The sequence below is a fragment of the Sus scrofa genome, chromosome 8 (assembly GCF_054392235.1).
Source record: "Sus scrofa isolate SSC_HxYL_T2T_F1_AM1 chromosome 8, Sscrofa_HxYL_maternal_Yorkshire_Landrace_v2.0, whole genome shotgun sequence".
Taxonomy (NCBI): Eukaryota; Metazoa; Chordata; class Mammalia; order Artiodactyla; family Suidae; genus Sus; species Sus scrofa.
In genome coordinates, this window is record NC_139390.1 from 4,588,000 (window position 1) to 4,613,503 (window position 25,504).

Below are 25,504 nucleotides of genomic sequence, written 5' to 3' on the forward strand. Positions count from 1 at the left end.
CAAATGGGGACCAGTTAGTCACTCTGGAGCTGAGAGGTGCTCAGGAAAAGCTCACAGTGGGGCCCCAGGCCCCCCCCAACATCCTCAGTCAGCCCCCCGCCATCAAGTATACCTCATTTTTAAAATTTCCACTTGGTACTGATATCTGACCGAACTGAGATCCGTGTCAGTTGTCAATTATTTAGAAGCACAAAGCCCCTTTGGTGGCCTACGAGTGAGGTGCCACGCAGACGGTAGTATCACGTGTTCCTGCAGATCTTGCTGCAAACGGCTTCCTGTCCCAGGCGCTTTCCCTCCTCCCATCACCACCTGGGGAAGCCCTGCTCCGTCTGGAAGATTCAGGGAAACACACCGCCCCGTCTCAGCACGTCTCTCACCACACATGCTGAGGGAGGAAGCTTGAACACAGCTCGTCGGGGGCCTGGCAAGGGGTCACAAGTCATGCCTCTTCTCCCTCAAATTTAAAATCAATCAGAAAGGAGTTCCCGTTGTGGCCCGGTGATAACGATCCCAACTAGGATCCATGAGGACGCAGGTTCAAACCCTGGCCTCCATCAGTGGGTCGGTTGCCGTGAGCTGTGGTGCAGGTCACCGGTGAGGCTCAGACCCAGTGTTGCTGTGGCTGTGGTGTAGGCCGGCGGCTGCAGCTCTGATTCAACCCCTAGCCTGGGGACTTCCATATGCCGTGGGTGCGGCCCTAAAAAGCAGTAATGACCACAGAAGCAAAAAAAAAAAACAAAAAACCAGAATCAGAAAGTGGAAGTTTTTAAGAATCCATGGAAGTTTTCAAAAATCTCTAACAGCAGATTAGAGAACATAGCTGAGGCCACTGCCAGCTTTCTAACAGCTGGAGCAAGACTCTGGGTCCCCTCTCTGAAGGGAGGGTGGGGTCTTAGAGGAGAGAGGCTCCCACACCCCGGCTCTGGGATCGGGTCCAGCCCCCATGGGCGATGTGCTGGCTGGGATGGGGTCGCACCAGCCACACGTCCCACGAGAGTCCCCCTCCCCGTGTCCTAGGGGTGGGCTGACTCACTCCTCCCTGAGGGTTTGGGGACAGGCAGACACCCTGTCCCCACTCCCCTCTCTCCTGGGGTGGGCACAGCCTCTCGCATTCTCACCCCTGAGCGAGGCCCGGACTCGAATATGAAATCCATGACCTCGCGTGCCCAGGATGCCCACGGCCAGCATTTTCTGGCCTCACTTTATTCTCGCACTGGCTAAAAAGGACCTGTCAAGTTTTTTCTTTACGTGCATAATATGAATATCAAATCTTTTCTTTTTGGTTTTGTCTTTTGCCTTTTGAGGGCTGCACCCGCAGCATTTGGAGGTTCCCAGGATAGGGGTCAAATTGGAGCTGCAGCTGCCAGCCTACACCACAGCCACAGCAATGCAGGATCCGAGCCGTGTCTGTGACCTACACCACAGCTCACGGCAACACCAGATCCTTAACCCACTGAGCGAGCCAGGGATCGAACCCTCAACCTCATGGTTCCTAGTCGGATTTGTTTCCGCTGCACCATGACGGGAACTCCTGAAATCTTTCTTTTTTTCTTTTTTCTTTTTAAGACCACACCCGCAGCATACGGAAGTTCCCAGGCCAGAGGTGGAATCGGAGCTGCAGTTGAAGCCTATACCACAGCCACAGCTACACAGGATCCTTTAACCCACTGAGCAGGGCCAGGGATCGAACCCACATCCTCATGGATACTAGTCGGGTTCTTAACCCGCTGAGCCACAACAGAAACTCCAATTCATTTGTGTTTTAACAGTAGGAGAAAATTGGACAGGGTGTCCTACAAAAAACCTGTTCTAGAAGCAGCTTATTGCAATGATTCAAAACTGGATTTTTTTCCTATTCTATTTTATTCGTTTTATGACTGCTTGTATTAGGATAGTAAAAATGAAATATTTTTCATTCCTTGTCAAAAATATGCTTACCTGTGTCTAAGACACTGGGCACCCTCTCAGCAACGTGTAAGGAAAGACTGCAGTAGGCACTGAGCACCTGCTTCTCGGTTCTGGGGCCGCCCCAGGGGCGGTGCTCGTGGTGACTTAAGCCGGGAGCCTCTGGGGTCCGAGCCCTCGCCAGGCTTGTTCCCCAGCGCACACCCCACACCCTCCTTCCTCCAGCAAATGTCTGTGAGGCACTTGCCTCACACCAGGCCGTGCCGGGTAAGGACATTTAACAGAGCGTATCCCATGCAGTGGGACGAGGGAAGGTGCCATCTGTCAGGTGACTGCTGTGACAGGGGAGAGATCCATGGAGGGCCGCTGACCCCATGGGCTCAGGAAGCAGGCAGGCTTCCTAGAGGAGGCGTCAGCTAACTCAGGTTCAAAGGCTCAGTAGGTGTTAGCTCTGTAATGGCCCAGGGCCCCGGCTGGGGACAGGAGAGACGTTCCAGGCAGAGGCTGGGCTTGTGCAAAGGCCCTGAGGTGAAAGGAGGCGGGGCTTGTCACCCTGCCCGGGTCAGGAGCACTGGGGTCTCCTCTGGGGCTTGAAGCCGGAACAGGGAAGTTCCATAAATAGATGAGAGGTTTTGAGAACCTGCTGGCAGGTGGGCCAGGAGGGATTTGGGGTCAGAGGCAAGCCTGGAGGCTGAGAGGGGCCTGCACTGGGTGGAGGCCTTGGGGCGGGGTGGGCGGGGTTTTGGAATGGGCGGAGGTGGGCCCCGCCTTTGGGAAGTGCAGTGGGAGGAGCCAGGGCTGCTCCCCGCTTCCCGGGGCAGGTGAGGCGGGTCCTCCCGGTAGAGGGAGGCCTGTGAGCCCTTTCTCAGGGGCCTTGAGGCATCAGCGTGTAGGGGCAGATCTGGGCTGGAGGGGGACAGTTGGGAGACTTTCAGAGACGGGAGAGGGCGCGGGGGCGGGAGGAGTCCCTGCAGGGTGGGGCGCAGTCGGAGGCGGTGGACGGGGAGGAGCGCGCGGCGCCGAGGGGGCGGGGCGTCGGGAAGGGGCGTGTCCAAGGCGGGCCCCTTGGCGGGGCGGGGCAAGGCAAGGGCTGTGCGTGGCCTTTCGCGTCGGGGAGGTTGAATGCTCATACTTATACTGTTGTCAGACCCAACACCCCTGGACCCCCCCTAAAACATCCCACAGGGCGACATCCAGTAACGTGGGTCCCCACCTCTCAGGCGGGCTCCTCATAGAGACACCATCATGCCTCCACCTGAGGGACAGCTGCCTGCCTTCCGCTCCTCCTCAGCCCAGACCTGAGACCAGGCTCCCCTATCACCTGCACCCCTGGCAGGTGCTCTCAGGCCCTCGTACTCTGCACGGCCGGACCCCCTTTCGTGCCTGCATCCCACAGTGCAGCCAGCCGCCCAGACCTGACCCAGGTGGCTGCAGGGGGGGCAGCTGCAGGGGCTGGTGGCAGGGTGCCGTCCTGTGAGCTGGGTTTGAAATCCCCACCTCCCACCTGTGTGGCCTCGGACAAGTGACTTAGCTCAGCTGCTAGGTCTTCACCTGCAAAATGGGGTGACCTTCCCCCCCAAGGTGGTCATGAGGGGGCCAGATGAGGTCCCAGGATGAAGCTGCCCGCACAGCGATGGGCAGAGAACCCGGGAGGCTTGCCTACCGGGATGTGGGCTCGAGGGGGGCTGGGAGTCTGCCCACTGAGCGCGGATTTGCGTTCCCACTCCCACCGCCACCCCTGCGCCCAGGCTCGCCTGGGCACACGCCCCACACCCACCTGCGTGCACATGCACACGCGTGTGTCCCTTTGATACCTGAGCAGGCGTCTGTAAAGCTGAAACATCCATACTGCCTATGAGATTCCGTTTCCAGGACCACCCTGTCACGTGGCTTCCTCTCCGGGCCAGCAGCCTCCTCTAGAAGGTGGGCCCTGGCGGGACCTGGTTCTCACCGTGCCCTCTGCCCTCTGTCCCCGATGTTTTCCAGTGGCTGAAGCAGATAGAGGGAACCGAGGCGGCCCTGACCCAGAAGATGATCGACCTGGAGAGGGAGAAGGTAAAGGTGTGACCCTGAGGGGGGAGGGGGAGGGAGGTGACAGCTCAGACAAGTCGCTCCCGGGACGGCCTTGCCTGTATTTATTTGCACGCATTTCTAAATCGTGCTTTGGCCCTAATTGCTGTCCTGTGTAATTATCGTCCATTCGCTCAGTTATTCACTCGATACATATTTTTGGAAGCAGGACCCTTGCCAGGATGAGGGGTTTGGTAATGAATAGCGGGGTCCCTGCCTTGATAGGTATCCCACAAGCCCGTGGGGATGTGCGTACAGGGCTGCGGTCTGCGCTGTGCCCCTTATCGGCCATGAACTTGGGAGAGACACACTGGACACTGGTCTCCTCGTTACTCAGTGGGGCTCCTGTCTCACCTCCCCGTGCTCTCAGGGGAGGGAGGCTGGACACACGGCCCATTCTGCACAGTGCTTGGCACATGCGGGTACCTGATATTGACCAGGTGCCATGGGCGTAGTGCGGGATCCATCTTAGCCAGCCTGGGGATGTCGGGAAAGGCTTCCCAGAGAGATGGTTCTTGAGCTTCAAGGACCAATTCACGTTCCCTTCCTCCCTCCCTCCTTCCTTCCTTGCTTTTTGTTTCCCCTTTTAGCCACAGCCATGACATATGGAAGTTCCCAGGCCAGGGATCAACACCTCCCCCCCGCCCCCGTAGCCATGACCAGAGCCACAGCCGTGATAACGCTGAATCCCTAACCCGCTGAGTCACGGGCAGTGGAAATGAGAGGTGAGGGAGGAAGGAAGAGCCTAAGGCCTGGAAGCAGCGAATGGGCTGGGAAGAGCCCTGGGTGGCATCACCAGGCCTGGGTGTCTAGTCCCACCTCTGCCACCAGTGAACTGTGGTGTTAGGACAAGGCACTGGTCCTCTCTGGCCCTCTGTTTCGTCCTGTCTGAAGTCAGGTGGTTGCAGCACCTGAGCTCTAACCCCGAAACCCCCCCAATCAGTCAGAGAAGAGATTTGGGTTCTAGAGCGATCATACCTTTGACGACCGAGTGACCCGGAGGGTGGGGACATAGTGCTGAGACTGACTGGGAGGTGGGTGACACCGCTCATGTTGGGGGGGAGGAGGAGTTGCCCCTGAAAACTATTGAGACGGTCTTCAGGGGCCCCCAGGACAAGGATTCCTGCAACCTGGGCTTGAGCACCGAGTTGGGGGGTGGCCCCTTCACTGCAGTCAGGCACCCAAGAGGAAGGAGGCTGGGAGGATTTCGGACAGGCTTGATCAAGGTTCCTGGGCGGGGAGGCTCCTTCTGGGGAATTTGTGCCGGAGCGAGCAAGGCAGACCTGACCTCCCTTCTCACCCAAGCACCTGGCGGGCCCCCACCTCCGCGGGGCCGTCACTGTCTGGCAAGTCTGAGTAGGTGGGCTCTAAAGAGCTGCCCAGTGACAGGTTCTTGTGCTGATCTTGACCTTGGACGCCTCCTCTTTTTCAGGACCTGTTCAGCAGGCAGAAGGGCTACCTGGAGGAGGAGCTAGACTACAGGAAGCAAGCCCTTGACCAGGCTTACCTGGTAGGACCGGAAGTGGGTTGGACCTTCTGGCTCTTTAGCCCTAGTATTACAGGCTGCCCTTCCTTTGGGGTGATGGCACCTTTGGGGTCCCTGAGGTGCTGCGTGGGCACGATCCCCACGCCACCTCCACATTTCGACTAGTTTCAGCCCGCGTGACGGTACAGATAAGTTGTCACTTTCTCCAAATCCATCATAATGTTTCAAAAACATTTACCTAGCCTGATGGTTTCTTTAGCCACACTTACTCAGTTCTTGCAATCGTTTGAGACAAAGGACAACTTTCTTCTCAATAATACTTCTTTATGCTTAAAACCCAGAGCAAGCTTCCCCATAAATAGCAAAAAGAGACTGTTACAAAGGAACATTCGGCCATGAGCAAAGGCCGAGCGATCCCAGAACCAGAACTGCTTGTGGTGTGGTCTGTGCAGCATCCTGTCCCAGTCACGGGACTGGTTCAGTGCTTCCTGGTGATGAACGTAGGTGGGATCACGTTCAGGTTCACAGGTCGTACAGCCTGGAGGACTCAAGCAGGTGGTCCTGGCACTGAGGGAAGCTCTCCCTTCGGGGGGAGAGAGATGATGGAATGGGACATTTCCAGGCTGTCCCCAGAGCAGAGGTAACTTAGAGTTCATTGCCGCTCTTGCAGGAACAGCAAAGCCTGGAGCAAACCTTTGCCCAGATGGTTCGTGGTTAAAATCACTTACCAAGGGGGGTTCCGACCTAAGAAAGGCAGACTCAGTAATGACAACGCCACTGGCAAACCCCGTTTCCATGCAGATGGAGCACGGGAGGCTGGGCTCAGCACAGGCGGGAGCTCTGGGGGAGAAGTCCGGCCCACCTCCCTCCCGGGGACCCAGGGCCCTTGGTGTCCAGACTCCGAGGCTAGGACCCCCCCCCCCCGGGGGGGCAGGGAGCAGGGGATGGGGAAGGTGAGGACAGTGTGAGCCTCAGCAAGACGAGGCATCGCCCTCTCATTTCTTGCTTCTGGGGACTCAGTGTTGTAACAATCTTGGGGACAATTTAAAAATGGAAGCACACTCATCTGTTTCTCACCCTCTTTCACTTTGGGAGGTTTTGCTTGCTTCTGTCTCATCTCCGTCCTTTTGCAAACACACTTTCCCTCTGCACTCAATGCGCTTTGCAAACCGGGGGTGTCCTGCTTTTCGGGGGAGAGGGAGCAGTGAGGACACTTCCCACTGGCCTGGGCTGGCAGTGGCGTTCCTGGCCAGCCAGCTGAATGCCACGTCCCCAGAATTGGAGACACATTTTCCCACTGTACTCACGATAAAAGGGGAGATTTGTTCCCAAAACAAGGGCAGTAATTTGGAAGCCAAAGATAAAATAAAAGACCAGCCACCTCCAACTTCTCTTTGAAGCCTGCATTTTAAGGGGCGGTTGTGACTCTTTGTTCTTATTGCCCTGGTCCCTCCTGTACAGAGCAGGGCACCTTGACCCAAGAGAGTAATACGTGTTCTTGCAACTGTGTGCACGGGGCTGGAAGGGCCTCCCTCACCCTCACAACCACCCTGGGCACTGCCGGTCCCCGCGCGCACCTCCTCTCCCGGCCCGAGATGCCCTGCTCGGCCTCGCTCGTGGCAGTGTCCTGGGGTGCCTGTCGCCCACGCGTGACCTCCCACTGTCTGTGTGATTTGGGCCGCTCAGAAAATCCAAGAACTGGAGGCCACCCTGTACAACGCGCTGCAGCAGGAGCCGGGGCGGAGGGCCAGCGCGGCGCTGAGCGAGGGCTGGCGGGAGGACCTGCAGGCCGCCGTGGAAAAGGTGCGCAGGCAGATCCTGCGGCAGAGCCGGGAGTTCGACAGCCAGATCCTGCGGGAGCGCATGGAGCTGCTGCAGCAGGCCCAGCAGGTAGGGCAGGGGCCCAGCCGGTAGGACAGGGGCCGCCGGTAGGGCAGGGGCCCACAGGTAGGGCAGGGGCCCAGCAGGTAGGGCAGGGGCCACAGGTAGGGCAGGGGCCCAGCATGTAGGGCAGGGGCCCAGCAGGTAGGGCAGGAGCCCAGCAGGTAAGGCAGGGGCCCAGCAGGTAAGGCAGGGGCCCAGCAGGTAAGGCAGGGCCCCACAGGTAGGGCAGGGGCCGCAGGTAGAACAGGAGCCCACAGGTAGGGCAGGGGCCCAGCAGGTAGGGCAGGGGCCCAGCAGGTAGGGCAGGAGCCCAGCAGGTAAGGCAGGGGCCCAGCAGGTAAGGCAGGGCCCCACAGGTAGGGCAGGGGCTGCAGGTAGAACAGGGGCCCACAGGTAGGGCAGGGGCCCAGCATGTAGGGCAGGGGCCCAGCAGGTAGGGCAGGGGCCACAGGTAGGGCAGGAGCCCAGCAGGTAAGGCAGGGGCCCAGCAGGTAAGGCAGGGCCCCACAGGTAGGGCAGGGGCCGCAGGTAGAACAGGGGCCCACAGGTAGGGCAGGGGACCAGTAGATGGGGACAGGGGCCCAGAAGGTAGGGAAGGGGCCCCACAGATAGGGGCAGGGGCCCCACAGGTAAGACAGGGGCCTAGCAGGTAGGAGCAAGGGCCTAGCCAGGTGCCACGCACCACCGCCCATGCTTCTCTGCCTCTCCTGTCCCCTGCTGGCGCACTGACACACTGACTGGAATGTTCCATGGCGAGCTGGCAGTAAAGCAAGTTTCCTTGAAGCAGGGGTGTCTTCCCAAGGATGCCCGCGTGGCCTGCGGGGGACCCTCAGTGATGGGGAGACGTGGGCTCTCGGGCATCGTATGCCAGCTGTTTCTCATCAGACATTTATTTGTTCGTTTGCTTGTTTATTTTTGGCCACGCCCGTGGCACGCGGAAGTTCCAGGGCCAGGGGTTGAACCCATGATCATACATTTAAACAGGGGCCCCACCCCCCCCCAGTGGGAACACCGATGACAGCAAGATGCCCCCTCTTCCACCAGTGTCCATGTTCTGTTTAAATTCAGGCTCTTTTTTTTTTTTTCTTACATATTGCTTTTTTTTTTTAATTTTTTTATGATAGTTGATTTACAATGTTCTGTCAATGCCTGCTGTACAGGAAAGTGACCCGGTCATACTTATCGACTGGGAGCTTGGGGTGGGTTAGAGAAACTCGGGTTCTTGTGACCAGGAGGTGCGGGGTTTGCTCCGGGCTGTGTTTTGTGATGACGGCTCCCTTGAGGACAGGGCCCTGGAAGCTGTATCAGTTGCTAACGCAGAAAACGTAAATGTCATCCTACGTGAATTTGGGGGCCGGGTGAGCATCCCGCCATGCTGAGCACGTAGGGACCACGTTCCCCGGACTCGGGAAGGTGATGAGGAAGAGGAGGCAGCAGCTGGATCCGGCATTCGCTGGGGGTCCCTGCGTCAGGTCCCTTAGCTCAGGGACGCCTGCGGGTGGGGGTGATCATGTCCATTTTCCTGATGAGGAAACTGAGGTTCAGGATGGTGAACACATGTCCCCAAAGGTGTCTGCCAGTGAGGAAGGGTCAGACCTCCAGTGGGACTCAGAGTCACAGAGGAGACAGAGACTTTGGAGGAGCAGAGGCGGAGAGGGGTGTTCGAAGCAGCAGAAGCCCCCATGTGGACTGAGAAGCCAAGGTCCCTGGTGGGTTTGAGGAGGGGGTGCGGGAGGCACTGCTGGTGGCCCTCAGTTGAGGACCTGTCAGGATGCGAGGGCGAGAGGATGTCTTGCAGCCCCCCGCGCCCCTCTGCCCAGGCTCCCGCGCTGCCCCCTGTGCCCCTGGGATCTGCCGGCTGGTTCCTGAGCCTGTGGGATGCCCAGCATGTGCTGGATGTTTGCTGAGCATCTTAAGTGGCAAGGACACAGACACCCCCACACCCCCAAGAATGGGGGAGAGGTTCATTAATATGGGAGATTCCTGAGAGGCAGGGGTGCTGCGGCCAACAGGAGGGAGCGGAGAGGCGAGCACGAGGGCCCGTGCAGGTGAGGGGGTGGCTGGAACCCAAGTGTTGCCGGCAGGTGATGACAAGGCCCTCGGACCGCTCTTCCCTGAGCAGACAGGGTGGGGAAGGAGGTGACAGTGTGAAACCGTGCGTATGTACCCCCAACATGGGGCTGGGTCCTGAGGGAAGAAGGAAGGAAGCCACACCCCCTGTAAGGACACAGTGGGGGTGAGGTGGGGAGGGTTTGGAGTCCCTGCAGCTCAGGTGGGTGGGAAGCCGCTGGTGCAGGATGGGCCACTGGGGATGGAGTCGGACAATTTGCAGTGGGAATGAGCAGAGATCCAGCAAGATCCAGGAGGAGGCGTTTGCGGAGTGGGGGGTGGGGGAGGGGAGGCAAAAGGGGGAGGAGCTTATGGTCAGTTACGGTCCAAGGAGATCTTGCTCGGGGCTGCAGGCATGGGGTGTTTGTCTCTGAGGACACTGTCGCTGAGCCGTCAGTGAAAAGTCACCGAAGCTGGCCCCGATCCAGTCGGGGTGGGGAGCCAAACGGGGAACAGATCCTGACCGTCCAGCGTGGCTGGGCTCTCCAGTCCATGGGCGCAATGTGTTGGGGGTTGCAGGGAAGGGTCCCTTCCTGGGGGGAGGCTGCGACAGGGCCAGCTGGGCTAAGGTTTGAAGGTAAATAGGAAAAAGCCAGGTGACCATCCCGGGAGCAGCATTTCAGACAGCAGCAGAGCAGGGGTGCTTAGCACTGGATGAAAACACAGACCCTGGGAACTTTGAGCCCTGTTCTCACTAGCTGTGTGGCCTTGGATAAGTGACTTAACCTCTCTGGGCCTCACTTTGCTGGGATGGTAATAATGCCTACTCACCGGGACCTTGTACGCTTTACGTGAACTTACATGGAAAGCACTCTCAGCAAGTGCAAGTGGCTGTTACTGTTGCCAAGCACGGGCTGTGAGGGTGTGGCAGGTGCAGGGCCAGACAGCGCTGGGAGCTGGGTGCCTGCTTAGCCAATGGCCTGCGTGGGGCCTCCTTGGTGGGACTCGCGGCTGAGCGTGCATGAGGGCTTGATTCGTGGGCAGCAAAAATCCAGCTTGAAGCAAAGCATTTGTCAGGCTTCCCTGGCCACTCAGCGGGGTTAAGGATCTGGTGTGGTCACTACCATGGCTCAGGTTACTGCTGTGGCTCAGGTTCGATTCCGCCTGGGAATTTTCACATGCCACAGGCACAGCCACACACATGCACACACACACAAAGAAGAAGAAGAAGAGCCTTTGTGTATTTGAATCCTTTGTGATTCAAAAGCATTTGTGTAATTGATCCCGCCCAAGGACCCGGATCCCACAGAGGTGCTGGTCTAAGTGTGGGATGTGTGATGGGTCCATTGCACACCCTAAAGGCAAAGGTCAATGCCACATGTGGCTGGGAATCCTGGGAAAGCACCATGTCCCACCAAGAGAAAAAGGGACTCCGATGATTAGAAAAAAAAAAAAAAAAAAAGAACAAGTGGAAAGCAAGCCATGCTGGCTGCGTGGGCCACTGAGGACTAGGCTCCCTTACAGAAGAAAGTCCTTTAACAGCAAAGGTTTTGGAGTGTCTGTGTCAGGTCGTGCGGGGGACTCCCTTCCTTTGACGATTCTCTTGGCCTTCCTAGTAAATTGCACGTGCCTCCCCGTGGGAAAAGGGACTGAGCTTGAGCCAGGGCTGGGAGCTGCTTGTCCCCGACCTCTGAATCACCTTCCGATCAGTTGAGAATTCTGCCAAAGGTAAATGGTAGACATGCTTCCTCCCACCGAAGACGAAGGCTGCTCCCACTCTTACTAAGATACACTGATGCGCGCATCTCAGCCAGTGCTGGTGTCACTCGCGGATGGTGCATCGCTCTGGGGCATTTGTGAGATGGAGCACAGCCGGGAGTGAGTGAGCTGCTGCCTGGGCGGTGTCCAGGCAGAGGAGGGCTGTCTGTGTAGTAACAGCAAGGCAGCGTTCCAAGTCCACCCTGGCTGGACTACCCTGCGGTCTGCAGAGCATATCACCTGAGAGCTCTTAGAAGTTCAGCTTGCTCGGGCCCCACCCCAGACCTGCTGCATAGGGTCCTGCATTTAACAAGACGCCCAAGAAATGTGATTTCTGCGCAAGCTCAAGTAGTTAAATATTAGTCTTTGAGACACAGGGCTGAGGGTTACAGGGGGTTTAAGTGTCTGTCTTTGTTGGCTTGGGCTGCCATAACAAAGGACCACAGATTGGGGGGGCCTAAACAGCAGAGGCTGGACATGCAGCATCAGGTACCGTCTGGTTGGTTGCTGGCGAGGGCTCTCTTCCTGGCTCACACGCGGCCGCCTTCCCCTCTGCGCCCGCACACAGGGCGAGGGGGTTGGAGGGGTGTGCAGCGTGGGGCACAGATGGGAGAGAGAGCGGTCATCGTGCTTTTCTCATAAAACCACCAATCCTACAAGATTAGGGCCCAGCCTGTGAGCTCATTTAACCTCGTAACCCGGTCTCCAAAGGCAGTCCCCCCCTGTGGGTTAGGGCTTCAATACAGGAATTTGAAGGGAACACAATTCTGCCCATCGCAGAGGGTCTCGTTATTTTTTTGGCTTTGTAAGCAAGCGAGTTCTCCTGCCTTCTGCCCTGATGCAGCTCAGGTGAACCCTCCTCTGTCATAGCAGGTCCCAGATTCCAGGGGGAGGGCTCCACCTCCTCCTGCTCTGGGCTCAGCTCCGAGACGTTGGCAGGGCTGCACCCTCCTGACCCCAGGTTCTGTGTCTGCACTGTGGGTGGTTCAGAGCAGCTCCAGCTCTAGGCTTTGTCTTCAGGGTCCTGTGTCACCCTGTAGGCAGAAATGCTTGGCCAGACTCTCCCAGGGTGGCACAGATGTGACCGAGGATGCCATGATGCTAACAGATTCCTGCTCCGCCCTCCACCCCCTGCCCAACGTTACACGTGTAATAGCAGCAGGAAGCAGAAGCCTCAGCCAGCATCTCGGTGTCTTGGCAAAAGATGCTCAGACTTGAGAGTACATCTGTTTGGCTGGGTGTTTCCTTGAGAGGACTGGGCTGGACTTGGGTCATCCAGGTGAGGCCCAGGTAGAGAGACTTTCCCGACAGCCAGCCCCGTGACAGCACGATGCTGACGACAGTGAGACCCTGCCGCCTCCTGCCTTCATTCCACAGCTGTTCCCTGAGCACCTATCACGTGCCGAGCACAGGTCTGGCCACCAGGCGGGGGTGGAGCAGTGGGCAAAGTCTCTGCTTTCCTAGAGAGTGTGTTTTCCTGTCCCACTCAGGGGAAGTAAGCGGCAGGCGCCTAAATATCAGATAAGGTGAGCCTGCAGAGTTCCTGTCGTGGCTCAGCAGTAACGAACCTGACTAGTATCCATGAGGATGCGAGTTCGATCCCTGGCCTCGCTCAGTGGGTTAAGGATCTGCCATTGCCGTGAGCTGTGGAGTAGGTCACAGACGTAGCTCTGATCTGGCATTACTATGGCTGTGGTGTAGGCCAGCAGGTGCAGCTTCGATTCCTCTCCTAGCCTGGGAGCCTCCATGTGCCACAGGCGTGGTCCTAAGAAGTGAAAGAAAAAAAGAAAAGAAAAGAAAAGAAAGAAACGGTGAGACCTGAGGCTGGAATGATGTGAGAGGTGAGCCGTGCAGCAATTTGCAGAGAGAACAGCAAGTTAAAAGGCCCCAAGGGGAGGCCGGGTTTATTGTGCGGGAGGAAAAGTTTACCTTGTTCGTCAGCTGTGATTTTAAAAGCAGTACCCACCGCATACGGAATTCTTAGAAGGGACCACCAGGCCGAAACAATAGGTGTAAGGAGCATCGTTAGAACACTACCTGGTAAAGAACAACACCTCTGGGCCCCGGGCTCTGCTCGGCAAATGCATCAGCACCTCTTTCACGAGCTTCCCCTGCTCCACGCCACGCCGCCTTCATTTCTAATGCCCCTTCTTCCTCCCCTTCTTCCCCTTCCTCTTCTTATTCTTCCCCCCTCCCCCTGTCCTTTTGTCACCATGTCCATGGCACTCAGAAGTTCCCGGGCCTGGGATGGAGCCAGAGCAGCGACAACGCCAAATCCTTAACCGTTAAGCCACCAGGAAACTCCTGGCTTGTACTTTTTCCGAATGTCCGCATTGCCGAGCATTGCCCCAAGTGCCGGGGACTCAGCTGCCCTCGTGAGGCTTGTGGTCCAATGCAGGGAGGTAGACCAGAGCTGGCACGTGGAAGGGGCTCCATAAATGTTGGTTCATTAACACTCACACCAACCCTATGAGAACTACTGGTGCAGTTTCACAGGTGAGGCGAGTGAGGCTCAGAGAGGGTCAGCCACTTGCCCGGCGTCACACAGCCAGGAAGTGGCAGAGCCGGAATGTGGAACCATGGCATCAGATCTCAAAGCCCCTTCCAGCCTCCCATACCCGAGTGAGAGACTGACCCTGGTTATTTAAAAAAAAAAAAAAAAAGTCAGGAAAGATTAGAATGAGAATGCCTCAGGCTGATTTTTTAATGCCCAGAATTTGTTCCTAGGAGATTTTTGCACATCATTTGGAAGCGATAAAGCGCTGTCCTCCCTCGGTGCGGCGCTGTAGTTTATAGGGCACTTTCCCCAGGTCCGCATGTCAAGGTCATTGGGTGAGCGTGTAGATCTTAGAGGAGGGATTCCGCACAGAGAGGTTACTCGATTACGTGACTCCCCCGAATCCACCAGCTGCTTAAGTCTGGGGCCCGGGATCCAAGCCAGGGGCCAGCCAAGTTCTGTGCTCATTCTGAGATGCTCTCTGCCGGCCCGTCTTGGGAGGGGGTCTTGGGAGGCGGGCCAGATGTTACCCTCGGGTGAGAGGTAACACTGGCTCCCTCTGCCAGCCCTGCTCCAAGCACATTGCACAGGCTCGCTTGCTAATGGGCAACGCTATTAACCCCAACTGACAGATCAGAAAGCCAAGGCCAGGGAGGCTGAACCACCTGCCCAAGGTCACAGATCTGAGAGCAGAAGTGTTGCCGGCGCTTCTTCCATGTGCATCCCCCTCTGCTTTGCTGGCAGTGTGCTCTTTCCAAAATCACAATCTCATCATCTCCCTGCTTAAAATCCTTTACACCCCCCCCGCACCCCCTCTCCCTGAATCACCAAGCTCCTCACCAGAACATTCCAGACCCTCTGGGCTCCGCCCATCCCGCACCCCCAGCTCCCTGTATACAGACACCATTCCTTCTGCCTGGCATTCCCTTCCCTCTTCGGCGTCTGGAAAACCACTGGGGGCTGGCTTCTGTGTCTCCTCTGGCCCACAGCCCACACCTCAGTTCCTTACCCCCCGCCCTCTCTGCTCAGCATGACCTTCCCTGAAGACCCACATGCAATAGCGTCCAGCCCGTCCCTACCGCTGCTTGACTTCTTCCATGACACCTGTCTTCATCCAGGGCACCATCTGTGTGTTTGTATAAAGCCACCGCCTGGGCTTGATTGGACCATAACCTCCCTGAAGCTCTGGGCATATGATGCCATATTTGCTGAGTGGGTGCAGGTGCCCAGAGGGGTGGCTCAGAATGGGGCCCCTGACCAGCAGCATCCTTATCCCCCAGGAACCTGTGGGACATACGTCTTCTCAGGCTCCACCCCAGAACTACTGGGTCAGAAACTCTGGGGCAGGTGATGTTGATCCGAGTTTGGGGGTCTAGGCCTAGAAGGCTGCTCCAGGCCTGATAACGGGGCCACATGCTTAATCCAGGCTGACCCAAATCGCCCACTCTTCAGCCTGACAGCGTACACCCAAGGAGTTGGGTCTCCAGCTCCGTTCAGGCTTGGCAAGGCTGCAGCCAGCTAGGCAGGTGTCCAGGGGTGTCCGCTCTTTAGAGGTGATGGGGTGCTCCTGGGCATGTGACAAGCTGGAAAAGGTCGTACTTGCCAACCCCACTGCCCTCAACCGGTGGGATGCTGTGTGGAACCAGAAAGAACAGATGGATAAACCACTGAGGGTGCTGGGCGTGCACCCCAAGAGACAGTCAGTGGGCACAGCAGCTGTCCCCGTTTGCCTGGGACTGATGGGTTTCTCAAGACTGCACTTTCAGTGCTAAACCAGGAATGTCCTGAGCAAATGGGGACAGTTGGTCCTGAAGCCCAGTGCCAAGTGGGCTTCTGAGAATCCTGGTGGCTGCCACAGCCATGCCTGCCACTGGCACTCACTTCCTCTGTCCCGGCTGCCAGGCTCCAGCTAAATACACCTTGGACGAGTGTGGCACGTGCCGCTGCTTTAAATCACCATCTCTATTAACCTGCCCAAGGTGCCTCTGTATCTCCCTCTAGGCTTGAGGTTTATGGGTTTTTTATTACTTTTTTTTTCCTTTTTTCCTTTTGACCCAGGCTAGGGTCAAATCAGAGCTGCAGCTGCCAGCCTACACCACAGCCACAGCAGTGCAGGATCCGAGCCACATCTGCAGCCTCTGCGGCAGCTCAGGGCAATGCTGGATCCTTAACCCACTGAGTGAAGCCAGGGTTAGGACCCACATCCTCACGGACACTAGTCAGTTCTTAACCTGCTGAGCCACAATGGCAACACTGGATGTTTGTGTTTTAAAAAGATCCTTTGCAAGAGCACACACGGTATAATTTCCTTCCCATGTTATTTCAAGAACAGATACAATCTTCCTCTATTGGTAGAGGTCAAAACAGAGTCACAGAGGGGCCTGAGGGAGCCTCCTGGGTCTGGAGAGGCCTCAGTCTTGATTCAGGGGGTGGAGAGACAGGCCTGCCCAGGTACAAAAGTACGATGTGGTGCATATGTACAGTGGAACACTACTCAGTCATAAAAAAAGAGACTGAAATAATGCCATTTGCAGCGACATGGACAGACCTAGAGGTTATCGTGCTAAGCCAAGTAAGTCAGACAGAGAGAGACAAATACCATATGATATCACTTGCAAGTGGAATCTGAAATATGACACAAAGGACTTATTTACAAAACAGAAACAGACTCACAGACATAGAAAACAATCTTACTGTTATTAAAGGGGAAAGATGGAAGGGGGTTAAATTAAGCATTTGGGATGAGCAGATACAAAACTACTGTATATAAAATAGATAAAGAACAAGGTCCTACTGCATAGCACAGGGAACTGCATTCAGGATCTTTAATAAACCATAATGAAAAATATGTATATAATCACCTTGCCACATGCCAGAAACTCTGTAACCTTGTCAATTGCCTAGACTCCCATTTTTAAGTGAGTTGAGCTGCCCACTTCATTTCTGTGTCACTCTGCATCCACTCCACCATGATAAACAAGGAATAGTAAGGTTTGAACCTGGAAGTTTTCTTTTTTCTGACACTGAACTTAATGTATTGCAGAGAGTCCGTGAGTTGGAGGACAAGCTGGAAGTCCAGAAGCGACATCTGAAAGAGCTGGAAGAGAAGGTAGGTGGTTTGCGCTCGGACCACTCCCTGGGCTTCTTTCCATGAGCTGCTAGCATGGCATAGTCTCTTTTCAGTTCCATGAAACCCAAGGCCTGGGCTCCTGTCTCCAGCCTTCCCTTCTCTGACCCTGTCCCCCAGACTAGTAGTCTAAGACATTAAGCAGCCCCATCAAGTACTTCTCTAGGGAAGAAAAGTGCAGTCTGGGACCAACTTTGCGTGAGGAGGGATGGGGTTGTCTTTTTTTTTTTTTTTTCTTTCCAGAAAGACCTTCCACAGCTTGCCTCTGACACTACCTCACTAGGAAGGGTGGGGGGGACCTTTCATGAGCCATAAGCCAGCCACAGACATGGGCTGTCTCTCGTGGACTCCTTCACCTTAAAGGATGGATTTGCCCCAAACCGGTATTCTTGGGAGTCCTTCCCTCCCAGCAGGAAGTGAGGCTGGCACCCAGCCCCATTGTCTCCCTATATTATTACCTTTTTACAGGTGGGGATGCTGAGACACTTGCCAATGAGCCCGTAGCTGGGACGGGATAGCTGGGGTCTCCAGGGATATCACAGCCACTCCACCAGCACCTCTGCCACATGCTGTCGGTCCAGAGGGACCAATGAGTCCATGTGTGCAGCACCTTTATCAGGACATTTGCTACTTCCTGCACATCCACCCGGGGGCTGTGACTTCCTTGAGTTCAGGGACCAGCTTTTCTTCATCTCTTTACCCAAGACAGTTCTTACCACGGAATACACCATTGTCAAGTGTTTGCAGGATGAGTAATACCTGCGTAGAGAGAAAACCCACAGTTGCACATTTTGTATCACAGGGATAAGCGCACGTGTGGGAACAGGTGAAGTGACCCCACCTAGGGGGGCCCCTCAGCGACAATGTGCCCCAGAAGCTTCCCCAGGGAAGAAGAGGGAGAAAGGGCATATCTGGGCTTCAGGTGTCTTAGGCCAGTCTTTGGGGAGCGGAAGCCCACTCATTCCATCGACAGAGTGAGACCAAAGTCACAGAAGCCACCAGAGAGCAGATTGGGGGCTACCTACAAATGGGATGATAGTCCACTCTGTCTAGAGGGACTCAAACACGATGGCGCAAAGATATAGAGCAGCTCTTCAGCTGCTACAGGTTTCTCTCCTGCGAGTCTGCTTTTAAATAGGTGAAAATCACCTTTCTGGCTTCAACGCACCTGCCCCTGGAGCCGCGGGGCTTACCAGCCTGCACAACCGGCAGTGTCCTCAGGGGGGCAGCAGAGGGTTATGGCTGGAGCATCTGCGCTGGGGGTTGGGCTGGCTCTCCCGCCAGGGCCCCCGGCCATCCAGCGGGAATTAGGTTTAAACCGATTCCTAGAGTTCCCGTCTGCCAGCTCCTATTTTAAGGAGCCAGAGGATCTCACGTATACTTCAAGGATTTCCCTGTGGGCCCTCTCGGCCTGGGTTGGCAGAAAAATAACCGCAGCCACCACTGTCAGTGGTCGAGAATTCTTTCCTTGCCAGCACCCCCACGTGGTCTTGGCAAGGACCCCCCCCAACTCCACCTCCCCGAGCCTCAGTTTCCCCACGGAGACAGTGAAGAGCTAGGTGATTCTAAATGCCCCTTCTAGCTCTAACTTCCAACAGTTCTAAACATTTTCTGAAAATGTGGGGGCTGTTTGGATTTTTACATTTTCATTAACTTAGGGGAGCTCTTGCCTTTGGCAACTAAACGTGGGCACTTGTCATCCGCCTCTGCAAGGATGAAATCATGAGCCGCTGTAGATGCTGACCGTTGACACCCCTGAAAGGAGTTCAGGGTGGAGGCCAGGAGGGAGGCATTCATGCTCCGAGAAAAACAGGCAGAATAGGCCTTTAGATACATATTTTCAGGAGATTTTACGAGCTCAATTTGTGCATCTCCTCATATCTAGAAAAGCACTCAAATTCTTCATGGAGATGTCTGCTCCTCTCGACTAGAAGTAAGCTTCTGCAAAAATGTGTGCTCGGGAGTTCCTGCTGTGGTGCCATGGGTTAAGAATCCTCCTGCAGCAGCTTGGGTTGCTGTGGAGGTGCAGGTTTGATCCCTGGCCTGGTGAAGTGGGTTAAAGAGCTGGCATTGTCGCAGCTGCGCTGAGGCTCAGATTCAGTTCCTGACCCGGCAACTTCCATGTGTCTTGGCTGTGGTCATAAAAGAAAAAAAAAATTATGCATTTGACCCCCCCCCCCCAAATCCCCCTTTTATGGAGCAGTTTCTCAGAACTCTCTGAAATGCTGCCTCCTCATTTCTCTCCAAATAAAACTTAACTCACAACTCTCACGTTGGAAAAAAAATAATGAATTATTTTCAAAAGCCCCAGATCATATTCAGACCTATTTCACCTACTCAGCAGCAAATCCTTTGAAACAAAATAAGTGATAAATAAGCTACGAAACTGTTCTTTGAAACGGACCTGTATAATTTCTCATTCCTTTAAGGCCATTTTTTTTTTTCCTGCTCTTTTTTTTTCTTTTTAAAATAGGCCGATTCCATGACCAAAAAAAAGATTGTACAGAGTGACTGTTTTGGGAGAGTGGGTGCTGGCGGGGATGGTGTAGGGAGGGGTCCGCTTGTCCACAGGTTGGACTGGGTGACCTGTGACGTGGGTGGCATCTTTCTGGATCCTTGCGTGCGCGCGGGTCATGCCCACTTTTGGTGGGACCATCAGCCGTGACTGTTTAGGGACCTTCCCCTAAATACGCTGTCTGCTCACGTTCTGCAAGAAAACCACACCTCGGGGCCCATGAGTCCTGGTCCACGATGTGTATCTCCCCCGTTTGAAATAATTGGATTTGGGGGGACCGTGTCAAGACCCCCCAGCCTGAGCGTGGTTTTCCACGTGGTGGGCTTCTCACTGGGTGGCGGGGGGAGCACCTCCAAAAGCCCCCTTACCTCCCGTCTTTCCAAACCCAACCCCAGGGCCGTGGTCCGGGTGAAATGCTGCCGTGGAGTTCCAAACTACATCGCTTACATCTTTTTTTCTTTTCTTTTCTTTTCTTTTCTTTTCTCCCCTCATTTTCTTTTGGTCTTGTTTTATAGTTTTTGTTCCTTTTTTTGTTTTTCTCACTAGCATTCATTCTGTGGCCTTGATGACGTCACTGAGCCAAGACCTCGGGTTGGTATCCTTTCATTTTCACTGATAAAAGTGGTGACGTTTCTAAAAAGGAGAGCCTCCCCCCTTCCCATGCCCTCCCCAGCTCTGACTGTAACATTCCTTGAGAGGCGAGATGCCCTGGAAGGTGACCTTGTGACAGATCTCTCAGGGTCAGGCTCCCTGGGCCGGGGCTCCCAGGGGTGGCTGGTGAGTTCCCCCACGGGGAGGCAGATGGGGGAGCTCTCTGGGAATAAGGTGGGACCACGACAACCTGGATGTCCCCCCGTTTTATTGTCTCTTGAAAAGGGGGTTGTGGTTTTCTTTCCCCAAAGGCTTTTCCCTTTTGGCTTCGGGTTTTGGTGTGCTCTCTATTGCCCGTGGGTCAGGAAATTCCCTGTCGGGTCCAGACCAGAGTGGGCTTCTGGGGTCAGGGGTCTGCAGGTGCAGGAGGCTGACCCGCAAGTCCATGAGCTGCATCCCAAATGCCCCAGAAGCCGGTGGAAAGAGCCTGGCCTCTCCCCTTCCTCCTGCCTTTGACCCCATGCCTGGTTTCAATGCCGTCTGGGCAGCTGGTTCCGCTCTGTTCACTGGGCCCTGCGTGCCTCACCCTGAGCTCCCGCTTTGGCTCCCAGGCCTCCCCTTTCTCCCTCTTCTGACTGCTCACCATGGCTGGGACTCTGTCGGGGCCTCTAGAGTTCTGACCCTGAACCCAGTCCGAGTGAGGTCCTGTGTGCCCTGGGGCGGGGGTGGGGTGGGTGGGCTGTAGCCCCCAGACTAAGCTCTGACGCTGCATCCCACCTGCCTGAGGTTCTTGTGGACGCCCTGAGCCCCAGCCCTGCACCCAGGAGTTTTCCTTGCAGCCTCTGTGCCCCAGTCCTAGGGCAGCGCTGGGCACATGGTCGTTGATCATTCAGAGCTTGGGCAGCAAAGAAAGGACTTACCAGGGCTCACCAGAGGGGGAGTGGGGGTCCCAATGGGGGGTCAGGGAGTGGGTTCTAGGGAATAGGCTGCCTTAACCCTGCTTCCTCTTTCCCCGGATTGTCCAGCCAGAGAGTCAGGGCAGCAGTGGGGACCAGTGAGGGCAGATAAGCCAGGGAGTTCTCCAGTCATTGTAATCCTTGGTTCTCCTGTCTTTTCAATTTTTTTTTTTTTCCATTGTCCAGGATAGAAAAAGAGCTTACGGAATACACTGACTCCTATGGCAACCCCAATCCCACTCAAACCAAAATTCAACGGCAAAACAAGCTATTCCAAGCCCAGAGACTGAAACCAGAATTTGCGGATACTTGACAACAGTTCAAAGGGGAGGCATTTAGGATGTATGGCTGGGTCCTGCCTAGGCTGAGCTTGGGAGATCTGCAGGGACAATGGGGAATTTGTCAAGCTCAGGGCCACGTCTGAGTCCCCACTGTGGCACCTTCAAGAGCCCGAGGGGCAGAGACCTGAATACCAGGAAACTAAGTGCAATTACTAGAAACCGAGTGATTGGAGAGCCACTGCACTGTCTGGGGACAGGCCTGCATCCTCATCCCTGCACGGCCTGCCTCCCCTGGCCGCGGTGCGTGTGTCTGGCTCGACACTGTGTACATATGTCTCCATGAACTGTGTCCTGTGCATCCCAGAGTCTGTCCGCCAGAGTGACTTGCACATGTCCCTGTGATCTGAACCCAGAGTCAAGCCCCACTCAGCAAACCCCTCCAGATCCGTGTGCAGCTGGATTCAGCAGCTGGCGGCAGGAGAGAGGGCTGGAGCCCGTGGATGGTGGACCCCAGGACCTCAGATTTACAAGGGGGACGCCACGGGCTCCATCACTCTTGTGGGTGTGACACAGTGAAAGCTCCAGAACCTTGATTGCACCTGAGGCCGCCGTAGAAGGAGGGCTGAGAGGTGGACGTGGTCCCTGACTACCCCACGCTCGGGCTGTGTCCCATTTTGGGTGTAATTTGCAAGGGGCTGGTGAGGAAGAAACGCCAAGTTGTGGTGCACCTGCGGGTGCTCCTCCTGCAGGGGTCTGAAACCAGGTCTGCTCTCTGAAAACCTCAGACAAGAAGGCGGCACTTCCCGATCTCAGGTGCTCCGCCTCTGAACCAAGCCTCCCAGGAGAACAGGTGGGGTGGGGCAGCCAAGGAGAACAGGACATCAGCTGATGGGAGCCAAGCCCAGGAGGGAAGCCCAGAGAAGAGAAGTTACTTTTGGCTGTTGTCGCTGTTGTTATGCTAGGATGAGCCGGTGAGTGGGGGAACATGTCCAGGAGAAGGTACCACCTGCTCATATGACCGTCCTCTTCCCAAACTTTTGGAAGGAAGGCCTTTGGAATCAAAATAGATCAAGTGAAATAGAATACAGTGAAGAAGGAAAAAGGCTAGCCACATCTGTGTTGGAAAAAGCAGCCAAAGGCAAGGATGGTTTGATCCCAGCCATGGGAAGAGGCACTGCCCTGTGCCTGTTGGGCTACAAGAGCAATCCTGCAATTTCTAGTGAGAATAACCTGCGGACAAAACTAAAACGACAGCAATTTAAGCCACAGAAGGAATCATGGGAAGAAGGACTCCAACAGAGGTGCTGAAAGTTCTCAGAAGGACAAGTCCAAGGATGGAGAAGGACACGACACTCAGCACAGAAGGGGCACCCAGCCACCAGCCTGATAGGGAGGGATGTTCAAACTGAACCAAAGCATTAGGGGGCTCTAAGCAAACATACGCCCAAGACAGCTGAGAAGTGACCATTTTCTTTTGACATCTAAACCCAAAGCACCCCCACACCAGCCCCCATGACCTTCCCACGTCTGGTGACCCAAAGTGAATGTCTGATGTCTCTGCTTGAAAAATGCAGGCATCTGAGCACTCCAGGCAGCAATGGCCATGTGGAAACACACAGTGTGTGACCATGAAAAGCACATCTGCTTTCTCTGAGGCCAAAGAAGCACAGAGAAGCCTTGCTTTGCTAACTTAGCAGCAGAAGTTTGGAGGGCACGCAAGGGTCTCTGGGAAGCTGGTCCACAGCACAGTGCCCACCCTGTCCCTGATGCAGGAGTGTGGGCCCCCTGCCAGCCTGCCCCATGCTTCTGTCTTGGCTCCTTCACCCAGACAACAGGATGCAAATGGCAGTGGCTTTGAAGTCAGACTCATTCCCAAACCAACCACTCCCCAGCAGTGGACACTGACAAAGTACTTGATGCTCTGAGTCTTAATTTCTTCATCTGTGGAATGGGGGTGATAGCAGCTCACCAGTGGTCTTCGTTGGGTACCACTAGGCAGGAGAGGAGCAGCCAGCATCCAACACACCTTTGTGGGAGTCGTCCTCAAGGGAGACCATACAGCCCACAGGGGACCAGGGACCTTTCTCTTTGGCCCCCAGGAGATAGTTCAGGTGTGAGGGAGGGATGCTCACACAGGATGCACAGGACCTGCTCAGCTTAGAAGCTCCAGCTCCCCAAAGAGAGCCAGCAAGTCTTATGACAGTTCCAGGTATGGCTTCCAAGGTTCCTGCCCTGGACAAGCCCAGTCACAAAAGCCACTGTACTCAGGGGGCCTCAGAGCTCTGGCGCCCACCAGGTGCGTTCGCATGTCTCATTTGTCACCCACGGCCCCCTGTGCCCAGGTGAGCCCCACCGCTCAGGCTGCTGCGGTGGTCATTGCCTAGCAACACAGGGGCCCTTCTGTGCAGGCGTGGTTTCCAGGGCCAAGGGCTGCAGACCCAGCTGAAGCCAAGCCATTTTCTCACCTAGAGAGAAGGGCTGGGTCCGTCCTTTGCCACCACGCTCCTTGCAGATCTGGGGGCTGGAGAGCCCAGGTCAGGTTCCTGACACGGGGCTGCACACTATGCTGCCTCCATGCGCTCTCTCCCCTCCCCAACCTCACTCCCCCTCCCTCTCCCCCATACCTCGCACCCCCACAGCCTCTGCCTCCCCACTACACCTCCTACACCCCCTCCCTCCCCTCCCCAAAACCTCTACCTGACCCCTCCCTCCCCTCCCCCTCCCACACCTCCCCCCTCCCCTCACTCCTCTCCCTCCCCTCACCCTCCCCCTTCACTCCCACACCTCCCTCTCCCCTCTCCCCCCTTCCCCCACACCTCACACCTCCCCCCTCCCACCTCCCCTCCCCTCACTGTCCCCCCTTCCCGTCCCCCCTTCCCCTCCCCTCTCAGTCCTGCAGACAGGGGCAACCAGTGAGGCAGAGAAGGGCAGAGGGCTCCAGAGGGCAGACTGTGCCCTGTCACTGCCATCTGGCAGCTGCGTTGGCCTGGAGAGCCACCAGCCCTGCGGGGGACCAGCCATCCTCTTGGCCCGGTTGGGCCTTCCAGTTCTAAAATGGGAAAAGCCCGGGCACGTGGCCGTTTTCCCGCCTCTGCACGTGCTGGGTTGGACTCACTTGGGTGAAATGCAACAGGGGCTTGTGTCTGAGCTGACACCCGCTGACCAGGCGCGCAGGGCCCACGGGCTGGGGCTAGGCGGGGGCGCAGGTGCACCGTGCAGCCTGGGTCCCTGGCTCTGGGCACCTGGAGAGCTGCCCTCTGGGTTTAGCGGCCCCTCAGCACTTTTCTTGGCTCAGTCATCATTCCCTTTCCGTCCGCCGCCCCTGCCTCCCTCCTCCATCCTCACGTCCGCAGTTGAGCCCCAGGCCCCGAGCTCCTGCTCTCCCCTCGCCTTCCAGAACCAGCTTGTGATGAGCAGAAATCCCGCCCGATGCTCCCCGATCAGAAATGTATGTCTGCTTCTCTTTTCTCACATTTAACCAGAACCTGCTAGAGGCCTGCCAAGCTGAGGGTCCCAACCAGCCAATTTGGGGTGCTCCCCCCAGGTGGTCTAAGAACCCTTGGCAATTCCAGCTTGGGGGCACAGCTGCGGTCTCCAGACCCCCCGTCTCCCCCCCACCTGCCCTCAAACCCCCTCCCCACCCCCTCTCCGGGGCTGCGAGTCCTATCTGAAGTGGGGACCCCATGTCCCTTTGGGGACTCACCGAGGCTGCCAGGGGTGCAGGGTGCGGTCCTTCCAACAGCCCCCTGGCCCTCTGTCCCCTTATCCCAGGTCTCCAGCCCTGACAAGCCCACCAGGGTAACAATCCCAGGCCAGGCCACGCTCCTGCCCTTCTCCCTCCGACTCAGAGGGTTCCTTGCAATGAATCCCACAGTCTTAGATACTTATCAAAAGGTGTCTGAAGACACTCCCCAGGCAGCAGCCCTGCGGTGCAAACGCCTGTTACCTGTCCTGGAGGGCGAAGGGAGGCTGAGCCTTCCCCTGGGCTGTCCCCCTAAGAACAGGCTAGAATCCCCACTTCCTTCCTCCTTGCAGGCCTGGCAGGTGATTTCCAGGTGGTCACTCTACTGCAGACAGCCCTCCAGCCGTCTTCCTGTTCTCGGGCGCTCCTTGTGGCTCATGTCTCCAGGGCTCACGGTGCCAGACACCGGACCTGGCACTTGAGAGCTGCCAACAATCTGCCAACAGCAGGGAGGGGACTGCTATTTGTCTCCTTTTGCAAGGGGCTGAGTTAATCGCCTAAGATCTTGGCACATAAGAGGCAGAGCTGGACACAGCCCAGGCAGGTGATCTGGAACTGCCCGGTGTTGCCTCTGCCCACCACCCAGCATCCTGCACACTGCACTCTGCCTGTGTGCCCGGCCCCATGCAGAATTCTTTGCCTA

General features: G+C 56.2%; 2 protein-coding genes across 13 annotated transcripts in view; both read left to right on the top strand.

Annotated features, from left to right (window-relative positions):
• The window catches only part of JAKMIP1 (janus kinase and microtubule interacting protein 1), a 141,108-nt gene extending 118,911 nt beyond the window's left edge, over positions 1-22,197 (top strand). For 6 of the 9 annotated variants that reach the window (XM_084971492.1, XM_084971491.1, XM_084971496.1 and 3 more), the window contains 6 exons: positions 3,892-3,960; positions 5,408-5,485; positions 7,148-7,351; positions 16,693-16,758; positions 19,838-19,882; positions 21,025-21,165. In XM_084971492.1, coding sequence (XP_084827618.1) covers positions 3,892-3,960; positions 5,408-5,485; positions 7,148-7,351; positions 16,693-16,758; positions 19,838-19,882; positions 21,025-21,054 — 492 coding nt within the window. In that variant the 3' untranslated portion in view covers positions 21,055-21,165. Of the gene's footprint in view, positions 1-3,891; positions 3,961-5,407; positions 5,486-7,147; positions 7,352-16,692; positions 16,759-19,806; positions 19,883-21,024 lie in introns of all 9 variants that reach the window. The other 3 variants (XM_084971494.1, XM_084971493.1, XM_084971497.1) reach the window with 1 other exon arrangement.
• Positions 21,156-25,504, top strand: part of C8H4orf50 (chromosome 8 C4orf50 homolog) — a 65,543-nt gene continuing 61,194 nt past the window's right edge. For 2 of the 4 annotated variants that reach the window (XM_021100974.2, XM_084970821.1), the window contains exon 1: positions 21,156-23,328. The gene's annotated coding sequence lies outside the window, so the exon portion shown is untranslated. 4 annotated transcript variants of the gene reach the window in all.